Here is an 18732-nt window from a genome sequence, read left to right as displayed (position 1 = left end):
GGTCACAGTTTATCCTGTTCAACCGGCTGCTTCTGGTTTCCCGTTGTTAACGTCCTTTTCCTAGAACTATGTCTCTGCCTGCGATGGCTTCCTGGGGACGGGAGCGCAGTGTGGTGGGGCTTCCCTCCCTTCCACTTCCTTTCTCGTGTGTCCCGCTGGGCGTGGTGTGGCCGCCACAGCAGAGCCTCCGGGTCCTCGTCCACGGCCCTGTCCTGCCCTCTGGGCCCCCTGCCTGCTGTCGTCCTGGGGTCACCCTGCATTCTGGTCGGATGGTCCCGGCCACCTGGGGAGCAGGTGTGTGTCTGCACGTGGCCCCGCCCTTGGCTGCACCTGTTCCCCGGTGGAGACGCAAGGGTGCGTGAGGGGAGCCCTCTGAGAGCTTGTTTCGTTGTCGTGTGTTTGGTGCGTGTAACGTGTGGCACGTGTTGTCTGTTCTCTCGCCCCCGCGCCACGGAGAGCCGCCGTCCCTCCATCCCGCTGATTCTCCCTTCTGGGTGAGCCACCGTCCCGCCCGCCACCCCGGGGCCCCTGTGAGCTGCCTGGAGCTTTCAGGGAGCAGCTCCGGCGTGTGTGTCCACCGTTCCCGCTGGCCGTGGGGGGGGGGGGCTTGCGTCAGACTGTCCCTCCGCGGCCGGGAGGCCGGTCCCATCCGTCCTCCTCAGCGTCCCCCACGCGCCCTCCGGGTGGCTCTCGTGAGCCGTGTTCTTGTTCTGTAGCGAACGTCTCGTTTCTGTTGTCCTTTTTGATTTCTGGGGTCCTGCTTTCTTGCTTGTTCTGTCTGTGCCACGGGCGCAGTGTTCTCACACCCCTCTCTGGAGGCCCTCAGTGCTAAAGGGTTTCCTGTGCTTCCCGTGTGTCCTGCTTTCCGTCCGTCTGTCCCTCTGTGTGGGTGTCGGGGTCGCCTGTATTGGTTTTTGGTCCAGGGCTTGTCTTCACAGGCGGCATGAGGCACCCCTGGTGTCAGGGAGACCAGTGGCAGAGCTCCTCTGGGGTCCAGCCTTAGATGGCCGGGTCCCCTGCCCCCCGACGGCCAGCCTTGGCCCACGGGTCCTGCGTGCGCACAGCCCCTCTGCCCCCGGGCCCCGGACGGTGCTGTGAGCACTGAGTTTTGTCTTCCCAGGTTGGCCATCCTGGCGTCTTGAACCTTTTCCTGTTGTCTCTCGTGACGTTTCAGGAAGGCAGGGAAAGGAGAGTGATGGGGTGTGTGTGTTCGTGGGAAGTCCGGTGTGTGCACACACCTGTTTGCGCGCGCACGCGTGCGTGTGTGGAAACATTGACAGGCCGCCGTGCCCTCCTCAGGGCGTCTGGCAGAACTCCCCCAGGGGGTGTGGGAGCCCAGGGCCCCCCCGCCGCCGCTGGATGTCACCAGTGTGTGCTCCTCGCTGAGGGACAGCTGGTGTGTTTTCAGTTTGTGTTTCTGTGGTTTCCAACGAGGTCAAACCTGTCTTCACTTGAAATTGACCGTTCTCCCCCCGGGAGCTCATCCTGCACACCGTGGCTCTCGTGGCGTCTGTCCCGTCCCCTGCGGTTCGGAGGGCCTGTCCTGCTCACCTTTGGACTCGATTGTGGCCCTTCTCGCGCTGGTGCTCACGGGCCTGGGTCTGCAGTCTTGGGTCCTGCCCGGCCCTTCGCCCTTCGTCGCCTTTCTGAGTGCCCGCTGGTTTCCTGCGTCGCCTTCTGACGCTTTTACTTCATTCTCTCATTCCACTTACCTGTTTTTAGACATTTTATTTATTCGAGAGAGTGAGACAGCGAGAGAGAGGGAACACAAGCAGGGGGAGGGGGGAAGCAGGCTCCCCGCAGAGCAGAGAGCCCGACGCGGGGCTCGATCCCAGGACCCCGAGATCATGACCTGCGCTGAAGGCAGAGGCTTAACCCACTGAGCCACCCAGACACCCTTTTTCTGATTTTTTTTTTTTAAAGATTTTATTTATTTATTTGTCAGAGAAAGAGAGAGAGAGAGGGAGAGAGAGCGCGTGCGCTCTGGCAGACGGAGGCAGAGGGAGAAGCAGGCTCCCTGCCGAGCAAGGAGCCCGATGCGGGACTCGATCCCAGGACGCTGGGATCATGTCCTGAGCCGAAGGCAGCCGCTTAACCAACTGAGCCAGGTGCCCCATACCCTTTTCTGATTTTAATTTAATTTTGAAGTCTTTGATTTTTCATTGTCCACCCGGCACTTAGCCATTGTCCAGCCAGAGGTGTAGGCTCTGAGCTTATCACCTCTTTCCAAGTGGCAGGTCACTCTCTCAGGCCTGACCTGTTAAAACACAGCCTGTGTGCTTAGCTGTTCCCGGGGCACAAGTCCGATTCTGGACTTGATTCCTCCTGTCACTCAAGTGGTTCGGTTCTGTAAGAGCGCAGGGATTCGAGTCTTGCTTTAAAGGATAACGCGACCTTACCGTGAGCTGGAAGTTGAGGTCGGTGTGACCGCTCTGTGGTACTTGAGGAAAACGGGTTCCCCGGCTGTATTTTAAGGGGAACAGGCGAGTTCAGCAGGTGCACTGAGCCCTTTCCTTGTTTCCCGCCTCCCTTCCTTCCCTCAGGGTACTTGGGCTGGGCTTGCTGTCGGCGTGCCCGCGGCAGTGCCTGGACGCCCTTCCCTTGGGGGCTCCTTCCTCTTGGGGGCAGGTCCATGTCCCAAGCAGGCCAGGCACGCGTCCGCCTCCAGAAGGGGAGGTGCGACGGGGAGACACGGAGTGGCCCTGGCCCTGGGAGGAGGGGGTCTGGTGGTCGGGGTCGGCCGGCACTTCGCGTCCGTGAATGTTCTGGTCAGGCTGCCGGCGGCGGCCTGCTTGGCGTCCCTCAGCTGGGGCTCCGTGTTGGCCTCGATGGGGACAGCACGGGAGTGCGGAGGGCTCTCCAGCTGGTGGTGTGCACCCGTCTCCTCAGGGCTGTGCTCTGCCGCCCCCTGAGTTACTTGGATCCCCTGAGGTGACATGCTGCGGGTGGGGGAGATGGCGTGAACGTGATGGCCCCGCGAGGGTTTCGGGGAAGCAGTGATTAGGTGACGGGCTAAAGAGACCCCTTGTCACGTTTCCTGTGTGTGATTTTCCCTGCATTTGTACACGCAGTTAGAAGAAGACCACCGGAGCCCGTCCTCCCCGGAAGCCCGGCAGGAAGGGGGCCTCGTAGGGACCCCGGTGTTGGAAGGGGAGCAACGTGTGGGGCTCTCGGAAGGGCCCTTCGAAGGTGTGTGAACCTGTGGTTCGGCCCACAGGGAGCGACGTGTGGGAAGGCTGGGGGCTCCCACGTGGGTTATTTGGACATCCTGGCCCCTCACTCCACAGACCCTCCCTGGTGGTGTCCTCAGAGCTCAGAGCTGGGCTTGGGCCTGACCAGGTGCGGCCCTGGGGGGCGCAGGAGAAGGGGGTGGATGAGAGGCGGAGGTTCTCCCAGCAGATGCGGCGGAGGGGGGCAGGCAGGGGCCCCATTGCTGAGGGGAGCCGGTGCGAGGCCAGCCCTGGACACGGATTCCAGGAGGGTTGGCGCTGTTGCCACGCCTCGTAGCGCAGGGGTGGCGAGGTGGAGGGTCCCAGGGCGAGGGTGTGGGGGTCCGGCTCCACGGTGGGGGCTCTGACACGACTTCCTGCTCTGGACGAGGGCTCCCTTGAAGCTGCTGAGACGGGCTGAGAGAAGGACCATGGCTCGTGAGCGCCAAGGTCACGTTGACTTGGCTTCTGCCTCTTGCTGTCCTCCCAGCGAGGGAGCTTGCTCTCAGCCGCTGCACATGCTGTGGTCACTGGCTGCTGACGGGCACGCGCGGTGCACTTCTGGCCGCCGCTCAGCTCATTCTTGAGTCCAGGGAGGTGGTGGGACGGAGTGGGCGGTGAAGGGGTACGGGCAGCTCAGGACGGGGCAGCCCAGGCTGCCTGCCTTCTGCCTGGGCTCACCCCGGGCTTGGCAGAGCTCCAGGTGTCTGTGTCATGCGAGGCGTTGTCATCCGTGCTGTGTGTGGTGCCCTCGAGGTGCGTGCTTGACTGTCCTCCCTGCTTCTCGTCCCCTCACAGAGCTCGCTCGGGCGCCTCTCCCGTGTGTGCAGGACACGGCCTTACAGGTGGAGACAGAGGCGGCAGCCAGAGTCTTGGGTTTGGAAACTGAGCACAAGCTTGAACTCTCGCTTCTTCAGACGGAGCTCAAGGAAGAAATTGATGTCTTGAAACTAGAAAATAGAAATTTACACGAGAAGTTGCAGCACGCAATCAGCCTGAAGGAGGACTTGGAGAGGGTGAGTGTGGTTCTGACCTGCTTCCGTGGCGGCAGACTCCTGCGAGGGCCCCGCAGGTCCCCGCGCTCTGTCTCCCCTGCTGCCTGCAGCCCAGTTGACTTAGTGCAGAAGTGGGGTCAGGACGGGGCCCCACTCGAGCCGAGTCAGGGTCTGGCTCCTTGTTGCTCCTTCCCCCTGCCTCCAGGGTCAGGGGACTGGCTGGACGTCCTCAGACGGGCGGCAGGCTGGTCGGCACGGCCAGCGGCAGGCCCCGTGCGCCTTGGGGTCCCCAGTGGTATTGGGCTCCTGGGCTCTTCTGCTGTCGGTTGTGTGGCTCTGGGGTGTGCCGTGGGCGCGAGGAGAGCCTGCGCACCACCCCCGCTGCCAGAGGTCCGGCGTGTAGGCCTCCCCTGGACTCTTGGCACGTTTCACTGTATACGCGGCGCGGGGAGTGGCTCGTCTTTGGGTCGGAGTTGTTAGAGCTGAGTCTTTTTTGCCAGCGTCCTAAGTGTTCAGCGAGCCAGGTGTCCCCCCACTTCACACTTCACTCCGTAGCATTGTTTGAGCCGCAGTCCGCCTTCCCGTTCACCAGTGCCTCGCTCCAGCCTTCACGCACGCTCCGTTTGCACGGCAGACCCTTTTCTGTCCGTTTCGCTTGGAGTCTCCGGAAACCACCTGGACTTAGTGCCGGGCGCCTGCGGGTTGAGGGCTCCGTCCCGTGACACTGCCCCCACGTCAGGAGCCGTTGGCAGTTGCTGGGTCCCCAGGTTACCCACGGATCTCGGTCTGACTCGGCTTCGAAGTCTGGATAGTCCCCTGCCCATCAGCCCTTTCAGGCTCAGTCGCTCAGGGAAACAGTGTCCTGATACCAGTGTCTTAGGACGGAGGCGAACGAGAAGACCAAATGGAAGAGAGGCGTGGGGCGAGGTGCCTGTGGAGGTGGCGTCTGCGCCCGCTCCTGTCCTGCCACCGTTCAGCCCCCACCGTGTGCACCCGCCGGGCAGCTCTCCGAGGCCCACCATTTGGGAGTTTTCACGGAAGCTCCGTAACACAGGCGTGTTTGCCTGGATCACTGGCCGTTGGTGACTGAGCTCCGTCTCCATCCCTCTTCTTCGGAGGTCCCAGTGGAGCTGGAATTTCCAACCCTCCAATCTTGCCTTGATTTTCTGGGGACCAACTTCCATCCTGAAGCCACCCAGAGGTCCTCAGCCACTTGCCATCTCCTTAGCATACAAAAGACACTTATCATGCCAGAAATTCCAAGGGTTTTAGCAGCTGTGTGTCAGGAACGAGGGACAGAGACCGCATACTTTTTAACGTATTACACGTGTGTGTGACCTGTAGTTGAATATCTTTTTTAAGATTTTATTTATTTGAGAGAGAAAAAGCACAAGTTGGGGAGGTGAGGAAGAGCAGAGGGAGAGGGAGAAGCAGACTCCCTGCCGAGTGGGGGCCGCCCCCAGCTCGATCCCAGGACCCCAAGACCCCGACCTGAGCGGAAGGTGAGTGGTTGACCGATGGAGCCACCCAGGAGCCCCTGCAGTTGAATATTTTTAAAATCCTGTTTGACAAATCCTGCCTTGCAACTGAAGTATTTAGTTTGTTACATTTCTCGTCGTTGTTGACCTGGTTGGAGCCGTGCCTGCGTTTTACTCTTTTCTGTGTGTGCGTCTGTTTCTCTTTTTGTTCCGTGTACCTTCTTTCTTGCCTTTCGGATTGTTTGAGTATTTATTTACTTGGATTATTTGGATTTATTTGGATTATTTTGTATCTATTTGTATTATTTTTAGAATTGGATTTGGATTTATGTGGATTATTTTTAGTATTGATTTAATGTATCGATTTCTAAGTCCTGTTTCTTCGCGTCATGTGTTTAATGATTGCTCTCGGGGCTAGACGCGTTCTCACAGTCTTCTCAGAGGTACACGGCCGCCGTGTTGGCTAGAAGGTGCGCTCCAGCTGCGTCTCGTCTGCTGTCTCCTGTGCTACCACGCTGACAGGTGTTACATCTGTCTTGGTGGTTAGACTGCACAGTAGAAGTTTTGCTTTGAACAATCATGGGTACTTGATTAATTAAAAGGGAAAGTGATCTTAGATTCACAACCCTGAAGCGCTCTTTCTTTCCTCCAGAGGATAGGAGTTTCCATTTGGCCTCGCTTTCCTTCAGCTTTTCTTGTTGTGCCTGTCTTCTTCGCAAGTTTTCTTTTAGCTGAGAGTCTCTATTTTACCGTCTTTCTTGAAGAAATTTTTTTGCTACGTATAGAAGGCAAGGTTTTTGTTCAGGATTTAAAGATGTTCACTTATGACCTTATTTCTGATAAGTCCGTGATCACTGAAATCTGTCTTACCCTGAATGTAACGTGTCATTTTCTTTTGACTGCTTGTTTTTCTCTTTATCTTTTATTCTCATTTTTTTTTTAAGATTTTATTTACTCATTTGACAGGCAGAGAGAGAGGGGGAAGCAGGCTCCCCGCTGAGCAGAGAGCCCCATGCGGGGCTCGGTCACAGGACCCCGAGATCATGACCTGAGCCGAAGGCAGAGGCTTTAACCCACTGAGCCACCCAGGCGCCCCTATTCCCAGTCATTTTTCCATGGTGTGCCTACGTGTGATTTTCTTGGATGTTTTCTCCTCTCATGAAATTCTTAAAATTGGTCCATAAAATTGATTCTGACATAGTTACCTAAAAAAATGAAAACAAAACCTTATACTCGATTGACCTTATTTTTTCTTACATTTACTAATGACACTACTGAAAAGGTGGCCTGTTGTAGTGCCTTACAGAGTATTCTGCTGTATGTTTATGTGTTTTCCCAGATTTGAGAAAATTTTACCAAGTATGCTCTTCAGTTTTTCATTTCTGCTCCTTTCTCTCCTGTCTCTCGGAACTCTGTTCACATGGATGTTCTGTCTTTCAGCGTCTGGGGTTCTGTTCGTCTGATTTTTGTCTGGTCTGGTCCCTTCCTGTCGGTTCGATTCTGTTCATCTTCCGGTTCATGGGCCCTTGCTGGCTCTGATCTGCTTTTAAGTCCATCCAGTGATTTTTAAAATTTCAGATACTATGCTTTCTAGTTCTGGGATTTCTGTTCGGTTGTTTTTGTTTTTGTTTTTTGTCCCCTATCCACTTCTTAAGAGGGTCTTTTTTATTTGCCGTGATTTGCTCTTCTTTTATTCATCATGAGCATGTTTTTCTTACGCCCGTAAATGCAGTTAGGATATCTGCTTTTAAAATCTTTGTCTGCCATTCAACATTTGTGTCATTTTGGGGTTCTCCGGTGATTGTATTTTCTTTTTTTAGCATGGGTCATATTTCCTGCTTATTTGTGTATCAGATAATTTTGGATTGTGTCCTGGACGCCGTGAAGGATGCATTGTGGAGACTCTGGATTCTGTTACGTACTGCTGAAGGGTGTGAGCTTTTTAGTTTTAGCAGGGAGCTAACTTGGCTGCGTTCTCACTCCACATCGCATCTTCCCTGTGTTGGTCTGCTCTTGGCGTCTGCCCACGTGTGCGTGCGTCAGGAATCAGCCTGAGATGCGGGCAAGGGTTCATGCGGAGATTTCGCAGCCGGCTGTCTCTCTGGCTCTGCCCTAAGGGGCACGTCTCACTTTCTACCTCCTCTGTTCACACAAGTGGGATTATGGGATTCTGTGTGCATGGCGCGGACAGGGAAATTGCCCGGTGCCATTTCTTTCTTCTGGGTGTCCAGCCTTCTGCACGATCTCTCTGCTTATAGATGCTTTCTCAGGCCTTTGGGTAGTTTCTTATGTTTTTTCTAGCCTTTATAGCTGTTACCCTCTGGGGGGGTTGGCCTGATTAGAGCTTCTCAGCCATCTCCAGAAGCATGACCCTAAACTTACTTTTATTAATTTTTTTTTTTTAAGCAAACTGTATACCCAGCATGGGGCTTGAACTCATGACCCTGAGATCAAGGGTTGCATGCTCTACTAACAGCCAGCCATGTGCTGCTTTAATAATTTAACTTGTATTTATTTATTTATTTATTAAAGATTTTATCTATTTATTTGACACAGATCACAAGTAGGCAGAGAAGCGGGCAGAGAGAGGGGGGGAAGCGGGCTCCCCACTGAGCCGAGAGCCCGACGCGGGGCTCGATCCCAGGACCCTGAGATCATGACCTGAGCTGAAAGCAGAGGCTTAACCCACTGAGCCACCCAGGTGCCCCATAACTTAACTTTTAAATAAGAAGCTGAGGTCAGTCTTCAATACCGGTTTTACTTTTGTTTCTTTCTGATGACGTTTTGTTGTTCGTTGACCTCCTTTCGTTCCTTTTTTGAAAATCGAAATGTCCTACTGTCAGCTTTGTGATTCACCTCCCTTTTCACAAAATACTCTTAAAAGTTTAAATTTTAGTTCATCGGTCTTTTGACCAGGTTCCGTGGAGATCATGGAACACAGATGCGGCAAGGCCACAGACTTGAGCTCGTGGCAGCATTTGCTCTCCTCGGGGACTTCTGGTCTTTTTGCTGATGGTGGCTCTGCTCTGGCTGGGGTGGTCGGCCTCCCCTGGCGGAAGCCCTGTGACGTGCCTGCCTCCGCCGCCGCCGCGGGTCCTGGCACACGAAGGCCTCCGACGCGACCTTGGTTTGCTGTGCCCGTGTGCGCGTGTGTTGAACTCCGTTAGTTTCGTCCAGGCCTGCCAGCTCCAGAGGGAAGGACAGCTGGCTCTGGTGTCGTTACTGCCAGTAATCTTCTCCTTTAAAACGTTTTTTCCTGTTTTACATAAAATTCTGTTCCCTGTAGGTAAAATGTAACTTGGTCGAAGATCACCAGGAGGAGCTGAAGAAAGCGAAGGAGGAGCTGGAGCTGATGAAGCGAGAGTTCAGAGACAAAGAAGCAGAATGGAAAGTGGCAGGTGAAATCCTAAAGAGAAAAGCCGAAGAGGAACTCGCGCGGACGCTCCTGGACCTGCGAGAGCAAGCCGAGGCCGAGAAGCAGTCCGTGATGACCAGGTTTGAGCTGCGGGAGCTCGAAATGAGGCAGCTTCAGGATCAGCAGGCCGCCCGGATCCGGGACCTGGAGGGGTCCCTGCTGGAGCCGCAGGGCCGCCTACGGCAGCTGGAGCTCGGCCTCTCGGGGGATGAGTGTCCACAGTGTGGCCGGGAGCCAGGGGGCCGTCTGGCTCCCGCAGAACAGGGCGGGGAGCTCGCCACGCTCCGCCTGAGGGAGGACTGCGCCCTCCAGCTGATGCAGGCGCAGAACAGGTGGGTGACGCCCTCGGAGTGGAGCGGGCGTTAGCCGTAGAGCCGCCTGCCGCTTTCCCGCCTGAGGCCTGACCCTGGCATGCGCCGCACAGCGTGGGAGGCAGGGCCCCTGGGCTATGTGCTGTGGGCTTTCAGCAGGGTGGGAAGGTCTGTAGGAAGGCGGGGCCGAGTGCGGTGTGCACGGAGTCCTGGACGCCTGGTCTTCACCCTGAAGTGGCAGCGGGGTAGGCCTGCCTGTCCCAACACTGGGATGTGCGGGAACCGGCCAGAGACCGTGTCCGGAGGCTCCTGGTGGAGCTGTGTCCCTTGGTGGACGCTACTGTGCACGCGTCTTCCACGTCTTTTTTGTTCCTTCCACATTTAAAGATTTCCAGAGCAAGAATTTAGATCTCACTTACCAAAAGGCAGGCAGTTCGTCCGTATTGTTCTATTCTTAAACTTCAGACAGATGTTTTTAAAAGTAAGCGTTTTCCTCCTAAAACGCGCCCATATTTCCTTTGAAATAGAGAACGTAGTCCGCTTCTCTGCCTCTGTTCATGCCAAGTCTGCAGACCTGAGCTTTCGTGCCTGGGGGTGATGGCGAGTCTTGGGGCCATCGGACTTGCCGTTGGGCTGCTTCTTCTCCCGGGTCTGCAGCTCCCGCCATGGTGACTGAGGTGCAGGAGCTTTGGGTCTGGGGTCTGAGGACTCGAGTTCAGATCTCGCCCCGGCAGGTGCCAGCTGGGTGGACGCAGGCCTTGTGCTCAGCCTCACCAACGCTTCCTGCTCGCCCCGTGTGGAGCGGGTACGCGGTGCTGTGGGAACGCTTCCAGAGTCCTGGCGGCGGGCCGGCCCAGGCAGAGCAGGAACCCTGGTTTTCCCGCCCCTCGCGGGAGCGGACCAGGGCAAGTCATGCCCGTGTAGCGTGTGCCCAGTTGACGCTGAGGCTTCTTCCCGTCCCTCGTGGGATCCTGGGTGCTTCGACGTGGGGGGAGTCTGCTGGCCTGTGTCTCTGCCAGCCAGCACCACCTGGGGCTCTTTCTCATTCGTGTCCCTTAATTCACCAGTTCTCCTGAGGTCTTTTGAGTGTTCTTTATGGCCCTGTGGGCTCCTGCCGGGGACCCCGCCGCCCCTTCCCCATCACGGTCCTTCTCACCGCGCGTGGGCCGGTGCGTCTGCTTTGGCGCGGGTGCGGTGTCTTGCTGGGTCCCGCATCCCCACTTGAGTTTGTGAGTGGCCTTGTCCTTTGAGCTCCTCTGGCTTTGTGTGGCCCCTTCCCTCCCGCTTCCTTCCGATGGTTGTCCTCTCGGGCCGTGGACGGCAGGGGGAGAAGGAGCGGGGACAGTCCAACACGGCAGCGACGTTGTGTTTCATGTGGGAAGGGGCGGGGGTGCTCGTACGACTGTTGTTCCGCGGCCCGTGTTCACTCTGCGGGTCCTCACAGGTTCCTGAAGGAACGGAAAGAGATCACGGAGAAGTTCGCGGCCGAGCAAGATGCGCTCCTTCGGGAGGCCCAGGAGAAGCACGGCCGCGAGCTCCGGCTGCTCCAGGAGAGACACCAGCGGCACGTGCTGTCCCTGACGGCCGAGCTGGAGGCCGCACGCCGCGCGGAGCAGGAGGAGCTGAGGGCCTCCGTGGAGGGGGAGCAGCGGGCCCTGGCGCAGGCCCGCGAGGCCGAGCTGCAGGCGGGGCACGCGGCCGCGCTCCAGGCTCTGGAGGCCAGACACTCGTCCCACCTGGACTCTCTGGAGTCGCGCCACCGGTCGGAGGTGCAGGCCCTGCGGGAGCAGCACCGGCGGGCTCTGGAGCAGCTGAGCGCAGAGCTGGAGAAGCAGCGGCAGCACAAGGACGCCTCTCGGCCCGCGGTGCAGACTGGGCAGCGGGGCCAGGAGCTCCCGCCCGCGGACGGCGGCCCGACGGCGCAGACGGGCGCGGATCCGGGGGCCACCGGGGTCGCGTTGCTCTACCCCGAACTGCCGGCAGCACAGCAGGTGAGGCCGGGCTCGGGGCGGGTCTCTCCTGCCGCCCCCGTGCCTGGGGGGCTTCCTCGCAGGTGGCCGTGCGGCGGGCGGACGGGTGCATGGAGATGCGGGTGGGGCCGCGTGCTGGGGGAGAACGTGTCCCAGCGCGCCCGGTCCGGCCCAGCAGCAGTCTTCTGTGCAAGGCGGCTCCCTCCGTAGTCTGTCTTCTGCACGTTGGTCCCCGCACCGTGCACCCCAGGCGGCTCCCTCTGGGCCAGGGCACAGCTCTGCACAAGCTCTTGCCCCCGGTGCACGCAGACCATGTCTCCCGTCGTCCTGTCCCTTGTTTCCTGTCGGGTGCTGGCCGCTCTGTCCTGTGAGCTTCTTCTCGTGCACTCAGCGTTCCCGTCAGATCGCCTCCCCAACCAGCGGGTCCCCTTCTGCCGAGCACGGACCCTCCTCTTCCCTCCAGGACTTCTAGGCCGGGCCCTGCACAGGGCCCAACGGGAGCAGAGCGTGAGGGGTAGTCGTGCCCGTCGTCCCCGTTCTCGCGCTGCGTGTGCTCTCCGTGGTGTCTTGGGGCTGGAGCGGCCTCCAGAGAGCCTGCGGGAGGGGCTCGGTGACCCGGGCTGACCCTGCTCGTCTTTGCAGACGCCTTCAGGGGCCACCCCTGTGGCCCCGCCGACCCGTGTTGGTATGACCTCGGAGGTCAGGGTGGGGAGAAGGGTTGGCAGGATTCACAGGGGGTGAACCTGGAGGGTGGTGTCCTTGGAGGGCTGGGCCTGACCTCGCAGGCAGCGGCAAAGGCACAGCTCTGTTCCGCAGCCTCCGTCCGACGGCGGGACGGAAGAAGGGCTGGCGGTGATGGGGCCACGGGAGGTGAGCGTTGGCTGCGGCCCTCAGGAAGCTGGGATGGGAGGGCGCAGAGGCAGGCCCAGGACCCCCGCAGGAGGTTCCCGGTGCCCCACAGGGCGTGCTGGGGTAAGACTGACCATGGTGCTTCCGGGGTCGTGGAGAGGCTGGGGGACGGCCGGGGGGACGGCCGGCGCTGGGCTCGCGGGACGCGGCGGGGGGCTGCGGCGGAAGAGCCGTCCCCGCAGGAAGGGGAGGACCGTGCGGGGCGGCTGCCGCGGCTGTGCTGTTGCCTCGTGTCCACACGGAACACGTGCGCTACGGCGGGGGCGCCCTGGTTCCCTGCGCAGGTTCTTCCACGAGGCCGGAGCGTCCGCGTGCCCCGTGGTCGTTGGCAGAAGTCTGCAAAGCGGTGGAATTCTCTGGAACACGCGAGGCTGCCGTTGGGGGGACGGGTGGGCTGGGACCCGGCGAAGGGGTGCTTGTGTCCCTGCGCTCCCTGCGCTCCCTGCGCATCCAGACGGGATGGCGAGTGGGGGTGCTGGCTGCGCTCCCCGGGTCTTCGGATGGGAAACGCTCGTGTCTCCTGCCTCTCCCGGACCCGGGGGCTGAGGACGCACGTTCGTCGTGCTTCACACACTCCGGGCGTTTCTGTGAAGCGGTCGTGTCCCGTTCTGTTGGGGTTACAGATTTTTGTCCGTGTTTCTGTGGGGCTTTTTATAAAGGATGCGTCAGTCCCTTTTTTCTAACCATGAAATAAGGCCTGGCGCTGTCTGCGTCTGGGTTGTCTGGGTTGATGGTTCGTGTGCGCAGTTGTGTGTGGCCATCGGTCGGTCGGTGAAATGAATAGTTCAGCCGTTTCCTCCGCGACGCTTGCCAGCAGGAGAATTACAGGAGGTTACAGAAACAAAGGGAGGCATAAAAATGGGGTTTATCCTCATTGGTTTGGCTGAAAAGTCTGGGAATTGGCGTTTTTCTTGAGGTTTGGTTCTTGGACTCTTAAGTTGCCTTGAGCCTGGCGGCTCTGGGTGGGTTTCTCATCTCGGAGGGAGGAGGAGACAGAGGCGGCTCGCACGCCAGCCTGTGTCCTCAGGGTGGCTTAGAGACACACAGCGGGACTCCTGCTGGGAGCCAGGGATGTAGCTGGTCAGTGACGAGGTCACGTGAATGGTCTTCTCTTCACACTGTGCTCCCGCTCACCTTTCACTAAGAAGTTGAAGCCCTTTCCATGTCATCTGCCATGTCCCCTTAACCCTCTCAGTGTCCCCCCAACCTTCTCAGTGTCTCCCCAGTGTCCCCTTAATCCTCCAGTGTCCCTCAACCATCTTTCTCTGCAGTGTCCCCTTAACTCCCTCAGTGTCCCCATAGTGTCCTCCCATGTCCCCTTCACCCTCTCATTGTCCCCAAGTGTCCCCTTAATCCTCTCAGTAGTGTCCTCTGTAGTGTCCTCCCGTGTCCCCTTAACCCTCTCAATGTCCCCCCAGTGTTCCCTTAATCCTTTTAGTGTCCCCATAGTGTCCTCCAGTGTCCCCTTAGCCATCTTGGTGTCCCCGGGGTGCCCCCTTCGCCCCCACGGTGTCCCCCAGGCCCTTCACGCACAGTGGCCATCCCAGCGGGGTCAGGTGGCCTCCTGGAAGGTGCGTCACTGCAGGGAGGTTCAGCGGCGGACCTGAGGCGGACAAGCAGTTGTCCCGTCAGCTCCGTCGTCGCTTACGGTCCTTGGTAGCAGCGGGGTGCCGGCGGACTCCGTGAGTCTCGTGAGCGGGCTGCGTGGGACAGGCCTCTGGGAGACGGGCGCACCCTGGCCTGGGTCTGGCGCGCTGCTGAGCTCGGCAGGCCGGGATGCGGTCGGCGCGTGTGCCTGCGGGTGAGTGGTGGTCCCCGCGTGTGGACGGCGGCCGTCTTCTCACCGTGGAAAGGTGAGGTCCGGTTGTCGACTTTCTCCTGGGTCTCACGGGCTACGGCCCTGCCTCTGCGGACTGTGGTTGCTGATTCTCTCCTCCCGCCACGTTGTTGTGTGTGGGGACACAGCCGTGTGCTTGCTGGAGCCGCGTGTCAGGTCTGTGCTCGGGCCGAGCCTTCTTGTGTTTCTGTGTTGACTGCCGTCTGGGTGTCCCACAGCATTTCGCGAGTGTTTTTCCAGTCGTACAAGTGAGCCCTTGCTCAAGCGGACGATCCCTTTACCCCGCCACCAAGGAGGTGAACGTGAGATACTTTTTAACGGACCTTTGTTGTCTGGCTGGTTTCTCAGACGCAGCCGGACTTGGGGGAAGGCGGGAGCTGTTTCTGACCCCATTTTAGCTTTTACTGGAGAACATTTCGACACGGGCAGAAATAGGATAGTTGCGTGAGACTCTCTCTGGCTACGCAGGAGGGTACGTGCCAGTCTTCGTGCCTCGGGGCTCCCCCACCCCCCACGTATTTACAGCAAATCCCAGGTAGCGTGTGTTTTCATCTATAAATGCTTCATTGTGTCTCTACCAAGTAGTGTGTTTCTCTCCCCACAAGAGAACGTGACTGCGATCCGTTCTAACTTAAAAATGATCAGGGATTCCTTGGTATCATCCTGTATCCAGCCCAAGTTCCCGTCTCTTCCTGTGGTGGTTCGGTTCAGGGTCCCCACGGGGCACAGGTGCTCAGAGTCTGCTTTTCCTGCCTGCTGTGATGCTGGCTGACCTGTCCGTACCGCTGCGCAGGCCGTCCCATCGGGCCTGGGTGCGGACTCCTGGGTGTTCCCGCTGTGGCCCTCCCTCCGGCTCTGGCCCGCAGGCAGAGCCTACAGAAAGCTTAACTGGGCATTTTCTGGGCTGCCAGGAACGTTGTCCCCAAAATAGCACGGACGCACTGTTCCTCCTCTGACGGGTTTTCTCTGGGCCACAAATACTTTGCACCTGTTTGTAAAGCAGGGTCGCTTCCCAGAAGAGCAATTTCACTTGCGCTTGTGAGCTAATTGGATTACTTTCCAGGTTACTTCCTTCTGGAGTGACTTCTGAGGCAAGTTCTCTGAAACCGTGAGCTTGATTTCCTTTTCGTAGAGATGTGCATCCCGTCAAACACTGTCCCTTGTGGCGGTACCGCTCAGCAGAGTTCTGGAACGCAGGAGCAGACCACAGTTTGCCCAGCGCCAATTGCTCAAGGCAATTTCGTCTTTTTTTCAATTAAAAAAAAATTCTATACATACAATTTTTGAAAACAGTAAGGTCATTTTAGATATAGTTTGAATGTTTTTAATTCATTATCAGCTGAATTTATATTACTTTTTTAAAAGATTTTATTTATTAGAGAAAGAGCGGGAGTGTGCATGGGGGTGCTGGGGGTGGTGAGGGGCGGGGCGGAGGGAGAAGCAGGTGTCCCGCTGAGCAGGGAGCCCGATGCGGGGCTTGATCCCAGGACCCTGAGTTCATAACCTGAGCCACCCAGGCTCCTGACTGTGTTGGTATTTTTTGTGTAATACTGCTCTTTTTTTCTGGGCACATCTGTCATGTTTTCTTAATGGTTAAGATATATATGATGTTTTTCTCCCGTGTCTTTCGAAAAAATGGAGAATAAACTTCAAAAAGCATCTTTTTGTTACATTGACCTTACTGTTTAGAACATGGAAAATCAAATGGAGTTTCACTCGAGGCTGGAAATAGAAACGATTATCTGTGAGGAGGCCTTATGGATGGTGTCGCATGAGTCGAAGGGGACTTGACTTGGAGCCTCTCCAGTCAGTTCGAGGGGGTGGCCTGAGAACGCGTCCCGCCGGACGTCCACAACCATCCGGCAGCACTGGGCCTTGAAGGTCCAACGTCCAGATGCTGTCCTGCACCTGTCCTGCCTCACCGGACTCCCGAGTGCTTCCCAGAGACCATCCCGCCATACGATGCTGCCGTTTGGCCTTTGCCTCGGTTGTGGTGGTGCACTTTTTCCACAAGTTCCACGCTGGGCGTGCACTGGGCCCAGGCATGAAGTGTCTCTGCTGCCCCCTTGTAGAGCCATTCCTCCTACGCACAGTGCACGTGGGATTGTGGCTGGCTTCGTTACGTTTTGCTGTCTTGTCGTGCTGCGTGTGTGTCATAAGATCCCGAGACAGAGCGACGGGTGACGAGTGATAGGCTTCGCGTCCACCGTCTTTTAGCAAGTGCGGCTCTGCGCCGTGTGGCCGTGGGTCCCTCAGGCAGGTGAGGGGCTGCACTCCCTGTGGCAGGGACGCTGAGGTCCAGAAGGACCAGGTGGCTAGAGAGAGGGGCCTGGAGCCTGCTGATCACTGCTGCTGTGGTAGCAGGTCCAGGTGCCCCGGGACTGGAGGGCAGGGGTTCCTCAAAGGCGTGTGGGGGCGTGCGGCGCTTTTGGACTCCTACCCTGACCTCGAACAGAAGTGGGTTTCTATGAAGGGTTGTTGCTGGAAGAAAGTGATCTGTGGCTCAGAGTTTCCCAAGAACCATGTATTTAATCCTCCTGCGTCTACAGAAGAACATTTAATGGGCAGGGTCTGCCGTCGTGACCACTCCCTGGAGGCCTGGGGAGGGAAGCACCCCTGGGCCTGTCCCAGGGTCCCAGGGCCCGAAGAAGTGTGATTTCCCTTTCCTGTCGCGTTGTTAATCGTGATGACCGCCAGGAAAGAATTCTTAAGACGTCTTTGGTGCAAAAAGGTGGGTTTATTCAAACACAGGGACAGGACCTCTGAGCAGGAAATGCTGCACTGAGGTCATGAGGAGTGGCCCATTCCGTACTTCCAAGTTGGGAGGGGCTAGAGATCGCGGGAGTCTCTAAGGAATTCGGAAGCAAGGTTCCCAGGATCTTGGGGGGCTATTGTCACGAGACCCTTCAGATGCATAACAGTGGGTCGTATGCTTGGGGGATGTTGACCAACACCTGTCTTGGGGGGTTTAGAGGTAAAGGAAGTTTCCAAAGGAATTTCTGTATGTTGAAGCAGACTCCCAGGGTCCTGGCCGGGGAGCGGGGGTCAGGCTGGCACCGCCTTTGCCCTCAGGAAAGTGATAACGTGGAGGCAGTTGAGTCCCTAGAGGAAGGTCGCGCTGCCTGTTTCAAGGACTTGTCAGTGGGCTGTATGTAGTAAGGAAATTTAATAATTTTTTTTCTGCCTTTGTTTCCCACATCAGTCCGTTTCTCATGTGCTGGGGGTGAGGCGGGGCGGTGGTTTCCTCTTCCTGGATGTCGATGGTTTTCTTTTTCCCAGTGTCCTTCACAGTGGTGGCAGTGCTTCCTGAGGTGTGCCATTCTGGGGGAAAGGCGGTATGGTTCCTGTCCCTTGGCCTCGGCCCTGCCGGTCTGTGGTGCCTGTTGGCGTTCAGGTTTTTCCCTGTATTAACCAGCATTTTGTGGTTGTCACTCGCGGAATTAGCGGGCCTAGTCAACCCTGACTGCTCTCAGGGCTGCCGCTTCCTTCCTAGCTGTGAGTGGGGGGGCTCAGCCCCATCGTCCCCTAGAAGGGGAGTTGTGGCGTAAACATGCCGTTAAAGTACTAAAGAAACTTTGAAGTGTGTGATAACTTGGAATTTGCACTTGATGCTTCTTTTTTTTTTTATTAACACAGAATGTGTTATTGTTTCGGGGGCGCAGGTCTGTGATCCATCAGTCTTACACAGTTCACAGCGCTCACCGTAGCACATGCCCTCCCCAGTGTCCCTCACCCAGCCACCCCGTCCTCCCACCCACGTCCCCTCCCCTCGCAGTCCGTTTCCAGAGATTAAGAGTCTCTTAGGGTTTCTCTCCCTCTCTGGTTTCATCTTCTTTCATTTTTCCTTCTGTTTCCCTATGATCCCTGCCTCGTTTCTCAGATTTTTCGTGTCAGTGAGGTTTGATGCTTCTTTTTAAAGGTTTTGGAGTTAAATTTATTACAGGAGACAAAGTTTATAGGAATAATTTATGTTATCTCTGTAACTTGGAAGTGTAATTTTAGGGGCGCCTGGGTGGCTCCGTGGGTTGAAGCCTCTGCCTTCGGCTCAGGTCATGATCTCGGGGTCCTGGGATCGAGCCCCGCATCGGACTCTCTGCTCGGCGGGGAGGCTGCTTCCCCCTCCGCCTACTGCCTACTCTCTGTCTGTCAAATAAATAAATAAAATCTTAAAAAAAAAAGTATAATTTTAGTGTTCTGCCACGCACGTCCCGTTTTCTGATGATTGTGATCAAGGTGAGAATCCAGAGCCTACGCAGTGGTCCGGAGTTTTCTGGGAGCTGTAGCCTGACTCCTGTGTCGTCACAGTGAAAATACGTGGAATAAAGGGGATCCAGTATGGACAGGGCTGCGCATATGCAGAAGAGCTCAGTGCTGACTCTTCCTCCCCGTTCACGAGGGGCACCCTGGCTTCTGCAGGGGTTGGGGCCAGCGTCCAGCTCTTCCGGCTGAGCTGCAAGGGAAGGAGACGTGGCAGGAGACGGAGCCGCAGAAGAGCCGGTTGGAAGCCTTAGCGGAGCAGCAGGTCACACAGCGAGCGGCGCGGGGGTGAAGAGGGATCTGTGCTACTGCTCCCCTTTCCCGGCTGCAAAATCAATGAGAAATTTTACT

The 18732-nt window shown here is 57.4% G+C and overlaps 1 protein-coding gene across 1 annotated transcript in view; it reads left to right on the top strand.

Annotated features, from left to right (window-relative positions):
- PCNT (pericentrin) overlaps positions 1–18732 on the top strand; it is a 99478-nt gene that overhangs the window by 8381 nt on the left and 72365 nt on the right. The window contains exons 8-11 of the mRNA XM_080823610.1: positions 3072–3189; positions 4008–4225; positions 8969–9429; positions 10853–11399. Coding sequence (XP_080679736.1) covers positions 3072–3189; positions 4008–4225; positions 8969–9429; positions 10853–11399 — 1344 coding nt within the window. The remainder of the gene's footprint in view (positions 1–3071; positions 3190–4007; positions 4226–8968; positions 9430–10852; positions 11400–18732) is intronic.

Source organism: Martes martes, assembly GCF_963455335.1.
Source record: "Martes martes genome assembly, chromosome: 1".
Classification (NCBI taxonomy): Eukaryota; Metazoa; Chordata; class Mammalia; order Carnivora; family Mustelidae; genus Martes; species Martes martes.
This window is presented reverse-complemented; position numbering and strand designations above follow the sequence as displayed.